The following is a 7500-nucleotide window of genomic DNA, read 5'->3' on the forward strand; positions in this document are numbered from 1 at the left end:
AAAAATATAAATGAAAAGATTCAAAAAGTAGGCTATTATATTTGCAAAGCCATCACACTGGGACATTAGCCTAACTCAACACCAACCATCAGCGAAAATAGCAACAGAAAACTTTCCTATAAACGTCCGCATTGTGTTCTAGAATGTTGATTAAGATTTCGCAGCTGCGACTGCAAGCGCGTGTTTCTTCGGACTGCTGCTGAGAGGTTGTCCCGTTGGTTATGCCATTTCACCCTGAACTAGAAATGCTCTCAGAGAAAACGGGCTCTGGATTGTTGATTTTTCAAGCCAACAAGGATATATTCCAGTAGACATGGTTAAGCTGTGAGAGGAATGGAGTTCGGTTTTGCTAATATTTCAGGTAAGCAAAGCAACAGCCCCAAACAATGCGCAGTTGTCTGTGGCCACCTGTCGCGTGCTATCTGCCCAAAACACCAGAAACGCGAGCTGGCTCTAAAGTAGATTAACCCTCATTCATACATATCAGAAACTGCCTGTAAATTACTTTCCATTAACAAATAGTTAGGGAAACGGCAAGCAAGCTAACAGAGGTAGTTGTTAGCCAAGAACGCCAAGCAGTTTCATTCAAATGTGGCTGGAAATGAAGGCGCTATATTCTGAACATTGTCATACAAACGCAGTTATTTAATTAATGTTGAAGTATCCGTGTTATTGTTTCTGTGCTGGTAAAAGCAGAAATGCCTATTAGCCAAGGTCTAATTGAAAAGGGAAAAAGTCCACCTTGACTTCATTGATTACAAGCACGAAGAACGCGCTTCAATTTTACAGCACTGCCAGCGCATTTCTCTCCAATCCCTCTCTTTCTCCCCCTCCCCTCCCTCTCCATGCTAGCCTATCCCCCTCTCTTTCTCGAAAGTGAGGTAGGCCTAAGTGTGCGGTCGTAGTTTTTTCTTTTGTGCATTTATTTTTAGGTTAACTTATCAAATTGTCTTGATGTCAATGTCAAGTGAATTTAAAGCGGAAAGGAAACGTCTTGCAATGCGTTGTCATACTCCTAATGCGGCCCCAAAACCTACCGCATCTTCTTCCACCTAGCCTGATTATCATCGACTTTCACATCTCTTCGAGACTGGCTGAAGCTGTTGCATCACTAGGAGGGCACGGCCTGGCTATCTTCCACCGGCATGCCCATCACAACCAGTGGCCAAAGTCAGACTAGGTTAGACTATTGCCACTTTTTAACTAAAGCTAAACAGACACTGAATTGTTATTGATATGTAGTAGACTAAATGAAAGCTGTTTTTTTCTGTAGGCTAAATAGGCTACAACAGAGTAACAGGCTGGCTGCAATAGAGTCTACAATAGCCTACATGATGGGTAGGCTATATTGGTGCATAAAGCAATCAGTTTGACAAATATAATGTCATTGAATGCAGATTTCCTCATATCACCATGCTCATATATTCTTGAAAAACGAAATGTGCACGGTTACTCAAGGCATTTTTCTATATAAGGCACAGATGTTCATGATTTAACACACCCTAATTTTTTCTTAAAGACCTGAATTCACAGTTGCACTGCAAAAAAAAAAGAAAGAAAAAACATAATCACACATGAAATTGAACGTGGACATAATTTACCACTTATTTAGGCGCGAAAAAAATGGGGACACTTCTGGTTACATTCGGGACAATACAAAGTGGAATCCGGGACCATTGCGGGACACAAAGGAAAAAAGTTAATTTCGAGCCCTGCAGGAGGCGACCTCTTGACTAAAACCTCATGGCGGCTCGCCAGAGGGGCCCAATCTCTGTCAGTCTGAATAATTGATCCCCCGTCACTGTCACTGTCATGTTTGGACAGAGGAGCGCTTTGGACTGCGGGACGTGGGCTGACTTCAGAGTAGCGAGCGGACAGGGCTGAAGAAGGGAGGGATTTCAATAATGACAACAACAATAACAATAATAATAATGATAGTAATCATCATAATAATCATAATGATGATGATGATGATGATGATGATGATGATGATGAGGAGGAGGAGGAGGATGATAATGATTAAAAACAACAATAAGGACAAGTGCTGCAGCAGTTTGGCACAGGATAGGGGTGTGTGTGTGTGTGTGTGTGTGTGTGTGTGTGTGTGTGTGTGTGTGTGTGTGTGTGTGTCCCTCTCTCTCTCTCTCTCTCTCTCTCTCTCTCTCTCTCTCTCTCTCTCTCTCTCTATCGGACTAATTTGCCAGGCTGCCTCAGGGATACCTGTCTCCCCCCCAACCCCTGTCCAGTGAAATAGACCCGCCATTAATATCAGTTAATTCCCGATCGGTTAGCGGCGGGGACATTAGGCATGTGACGGGGGGCTATTCATTCAGGAGCTTCCAGTGGACTGAACGTCCCATCCGTCATTGCTGAAATGCCTCTCCCGGATAGTATGGATCCACTCCATCTCAATTAATATTCAGGGTTTTGTTAAAATAGGGAGTAGCCTACTGGGTGGAATGAACTAGCTGATGTACTGTAGGTTGGTGGAGAATGTATTCTGTTTTTTGGGAACGATAGTGCCTATCTCAAACGCCCAACGTGTAAAGCATCCATCCCCTGAGCTAAGGCTAAGTGGTGACGATATTATATCCAACGCATTTGCAAGTTTGTCATAGAGCAACATTCAAGAAATTCTGCAATGTGTATGTCCCTGATTATTTGGTAAAATAGTTCAGGACAGGGGATGTTTATGGACAGTTGGCACCCCCTTCTTATACGGGCACATTTCAAATTTGGAGAAGAAAAAACTGGCATTGATGGTTGTGGTACAGTAAACATTCATGAGCAATGCAAAGTTTGTGAAGCAAATTTTGACAATGAGCACATGAAAATATTCCCTAATGGACCTCTTGAAGAGAGGCCGGTTGTAGTTTGGGGGTCTACCACCAGGTGGCAGCGTAAGACTGTGGAATCCCATCCTCCTCCTGATGGCCTCCGAGCAAGAGGCCCCTCTCACTCTCTGTCTGTCATTTTACATTACGTACCATAAATAACTAACTAAGCCGGAACGGCTTGGTACTATTTACTGTCAGATTTACGATGCAAATCAGTCCGAGCACAGCGGACGGGCCTAATAAATTCATCTGAGGTATATATTACGACGTCTAGACAGACTTGAGTTGAGTTCTTAATTCATGCTTAATGCGTGTGTTAGACTTACAGTCATTGTGGCACTTTGATGTTGGAGACGGGAATGCAGGCCATGCTAGTGGGCTGTAATATGATTTAAATAGAGCATACACTCTACATTGGGCTTGTTCCTGTTCCTGGCTCTCTGTTTTATGGCTTTCTGTTCTCTGTGTGTCTGTTTCACTGCTGTTGATGTTTGTAGCTCTGCTCACATACTGTCTCTCTCTCTTACCCACCCCCCCACTACTCTCTCTCTCTCTCTCTCTCTCTCTCTCTCTCTCTCTCTCTCTCTCTCTCTCTCTCTCTCTCTCTCTCTCTCTCTCTCTCTCTCTCTCTCTCTCTCTCTCTCTCTCTCAATGTCTCACTATTTCTCTGTTTGTGCCTCTTTTCACATGACACTACCCCACATTCTCTCTCTCTCTCTCTCTCTCTCTCTCTCTCTCTCCCTGTCGGATGTATTGAACAATATTAGTTCATCTAACCTGGATGTCTCCCTCTTCCTCTGTGCCTCTTTTCACACAAACTCTCCCCTCTTCCCTTTCCTCTGTCATTCACTCTGCTCTCTGTTTCTCCCCTGTTCTCCCTAGTTCTTACGTTCTCTCCCTCTAAGATGTATTGAACAATCTTGGTTCATCTGAGATGTGTACCCCACCTCTCTCTCTCTCTCTCTCTCTCTCTCTCTCTCTCTCTCTCTCTCTCTCTCTCTCTCTCTCTCTCTCTCCATCTCTCTCCCTCATCCTCACCATCTCTCTCTTCTCTCTCTCCCCCTCTCCCTCTCTCTCCCTCGTTCTTACCATGTCTCTCTTCTCTCTCTCCCCTTAGGATGTCCTCAACAATCTGGGTTCATCAGAGCTGGATGAAGACGATCTCATGCTGGACTTGGACCTGTCAGACGACCAGCGCCACAGACATGGTAGGTCCATTATCGAATTCCCTCAAGGCTTCCCACATGGTTCAACAGGCACCACATACAGCACATGCTGCACTCTTAAAATCTTATCACAAGCCTCTAAGGTATGGAACTGACATGGTAGGTCTACTGTTAAACTATTCCCACAAGACTCAAGGTGTTAAACTAACTTGGTCCAGTGTTAAAAAAAACGCTCACAGGACATGTCAGGCCCAATCTTAAAATCCCACATGGTTGAAGGTTTTCCACAAACATGATGAGTCAAATGTCAAAAGATTCCTAAGGTTCACATCTGACATGGTAGTTGCATGGTTAAAACATTCCCTCAATCTTCAAGGTGTGTCAAAGAGATGGTACAGAAATCACAGAAATGGTATGTCCAGTGTCTAGATAACCACATGTTTCAATGTCCAATGTTGCCCATAGTCGAATTGAAGTCCAGTAAGTCCATTATTGATTTCCCACAAGATTCAAGGTGGTATATGTCCACAGTTAAAACACTACCACAAGGTTCAGTGTGCGGCATAGACATTGTCAGTCTGATATTCCCCCAAGCTTCAAGGTCTGAAACTGGCATGGTAGGTCCACTAAAATATTCCCAAGGTTCAAGGTGTGTCACAGAAATGGTAGGTCCAGTGCTAAATCCACACATGCTTCAAGGTGCAGCAGACATGATAAGTCCATTGGTAAAATGTGCTCATGGCTAAAGGTGTGCACCAGACATGATAAATATTGCAAAGGTTCAAGAAAGGTCGGGAGCATGTTAAATATTACAAAGGTTCAACTATTCCACTTTAACTTTTACTAGGTCCACTATTAGATTCTTACAATGTTCAAGCTGTGAAACAAATGTCTTTCAAACTTCTCAAAGCTTTTGAATAGACAGAGACATGATAGGTCCAGTGTTAAAATATTCCCTCAAGCATCAAGTTGTGAACTAACATGGTAGGTCCACTGTTTAAATGATGTATGCAGTGCACCATTCAGACCTGGTAGGTCCAGATGGTTCAAGGTTTGCCACAAACATGGTTTATCAAATGTTATCAAATGGTAGGTACACGGTAGGGACCACAGCTGTTCTAAATAGGCTTCATAGCTAACTCTGGTACTAGGAATGTCTTGTACATGGCCCCTGTCAAATAAGCCAATATGCTAAATTTAAGGTGTGTCACAGACATGGTACTCTTGGTCTACCATTCAATTCCCAAGGTGCATCACAGATGTGATGGCTCTAATGTCGAACCCCCACTTGGTGCAAAGTGCACCACAGACATGGTAGGTCCATTATTAAATCCTCACATTATTAAAGGTGCACCACAGAGACGATGGATGATATGTCCATTGTTAAAGATTTTATGAGGTGCCTGGTGCTAGATAAATGTCATTCATGCTCCTCAAAGCTCTTTGAATAGACTCAGTGCCACAGACATGGTAGGTCCAGTGCTAAAATATTCCTACTACAACAGGGGCGCTATTAGATGACCTCAAGCCTCAGTCTGAAGGTTCAAGATGGAAGTCGCGTAATAAATGTCATTAAAACTACTCAAACCATCTTTGAAGTGCCACTGAAAGGTAGATCTAGTGTTAGAAGACCCACAAGGTTCAAGGCAATAGGTTCATATTTAAAGATTTTATGAGGTACATGGTGCGAAATAAATGCCATTTCAACTCATCAAACCATCTCTGAAAAGACCACAGATAGAGTAGGCCCTGTGTTAAAATATTTCCAAGGTTCAAGGTGTGTAGTAAATGTCATTCAAACTCCTCAAACCATCTTTGAATAGACTCAACCACGCCCCAGAAATGGTAGGTCCAGTGTTCACGAGGAAGACCTGATTCATGAGGTCCATAAGGTGTGATATTAATGTCAGCCCGACTCTTCAACTCGTCTTTGATCAGAGCCAGTCAGTGTAGTACAGTGCCGTGCCGTGAGTCATCTAATGAAAATCTCCCATGTGTCTTCCCACACGGCATTATGCAGATAGATGCCATGAGTCTGACTCAACATGTCATGCTCTGACCTTCTCATTCAGAAAAGAACAACGCATCGCAAAAAAACCCCACTTTTTAATGCAACCAGTGATCAGCTATCTGGATGCATCATCATACTTTACGCCTGTGCTAATACATTATCCAAAATTACCTTGTTCTACTAGCCTGACTTTGCTCGATTAAAAAAAAAAAAAGAATCCAGAAAAAAACTGTCCTTCGACATTATGTCTGGGTTAGGTGTTCTGGGAGAGTCTTATTCAGCCAGCCAATCAGCGAACATCGGAGGGATGAGGGAGGGGGGGATGCGCATTTCAAACTTCAATGGAGTTCATAACTCCCACCAGGAATCTTTTTCAGGACCAAATGTTATCGATTGGGTAAAATAAGATATTTTCAACAGAATTTACTTCTCCCTCCACCAAGCATTTCTCAATTCGGCCGTTCTAGACTCTCTGTGTGCATGAAATTAGTACGAGGGCATGGTGAGACCAGGCTATTGCTCTACCGGTGCGGTTAATACCCGTGATTACCCTAATTATGTATGAGCCATCAGAATCAGTTGAACTGTTTCCCACAGAAAATGTGTTAGTCCATCTGGGCAGGGGGTTACCCGGTTATATGATAGACATGTGACTATCATCATTGGAAAGGATATGCTGTCAAATCTGATATGAAACTCCCCAAAATATGAATAGTTTATACATTTGTTGTGAGGTAACTTTAGATATTACATTATCAATTCAAAATCTATCTTTTCAGGGCATCCAGTCAAAGTGTCTACCTTAGCTATTACGTGCTGGGGGAAATCCTGAGCTGCTTTAGAGATCATTTTTCTTTTGGACATGTTGAGTTAGACAACACACACCTTGTAAAATCCACTCAGATCAAAGATGGTGGTGTAGTACTGTATATTAAGGCTGCGAATAGTGATGCATGATTTTTGTTTTATTGATTTTCAAGAAGGGGAAAAGTGAATCGAGTACATGCTGTTTTAAGTTACTTTATTGATTTAAGGTTTGAAGGTTATGTTGAAGAGTAGAATCCCTCTTCTTGTAGTTAGTGCTCCTCTGACATGTTAGCTTAGGTTATCTCAGATGGGAGTAAAGAGCCTCTTATTTGTCTTCCAGGGCAATAAGCCCAACAGCCTAGTTTTGTCTTCATTTAGGATCGGGAAGGTATTAGTCATCCATTGTGTGAGGGCTGACAAGCAAGAGGCTAATGATTGGAGGGCGGTGGTGCTGTTTGGCTGGACTGAAATATACACGTGTGTGTTTTAGAAGTCTGTGTTATGTACGCTATGGAAGTCTGCCTTATATTAATTCTATATTGTTGCTGAATAGCAACTTAATATGATATAGAGCTGTGTGTGTTCTCAGTATTTCTGTTCCTTTTCTCTTAGCTATGGAATTCTTTCTCATGTTCTTTCTCTGTTGTCGGTCCAGTGGCAACATAATGTAATAGAGAGT

At 42.6% G+C, this 7500-nt stretch overlaps 1 protein-coding gene across 4 annotated transcripts in view; it reads left to right on the plus strand.

Moving 5' to 3' along the window:
- The window catches only part of ccser1 (coiled-coil serine-rich protein 1), a 250485-nt gene that overhangs the window by 36646 nt on the left and 206339 nt on the right, over positions 1–7500 (plus strand). For all 4 annotated transcript variants that reach the window (XR_010034394.1, XM_063195671.1, XM_063195672.1 and 1 more), the window contains exon 8: positions 3955–4045. Coding sequence is in view for 3 of the 4 variants with exons in the window: in XM_063195671.1 (XP_063051741.1) it covers positions 3955–4045 (91 nt within the window). In the remaining variant the exon portion in view is untranslated. The remainder of the gene's footprint in view (positions 1–3954; positions 4046–7500) is intronic.

This window comes from Engraulis encrasicolus, chromosome 3, assembly GCF_034702125.1.
Source record: "Engraulis encrasicolus isolate BLACKSEA-1 chromosome 3, IST_EnEncr_1.0, whole genome shotgun sequence".
Taxonomy (NCBI): Eukaryota; Metazoa; Chordata; class Actinopteri; order Clupeiformes; family Engraulidae; genus Engraulis; species Engraulis encrasicolus.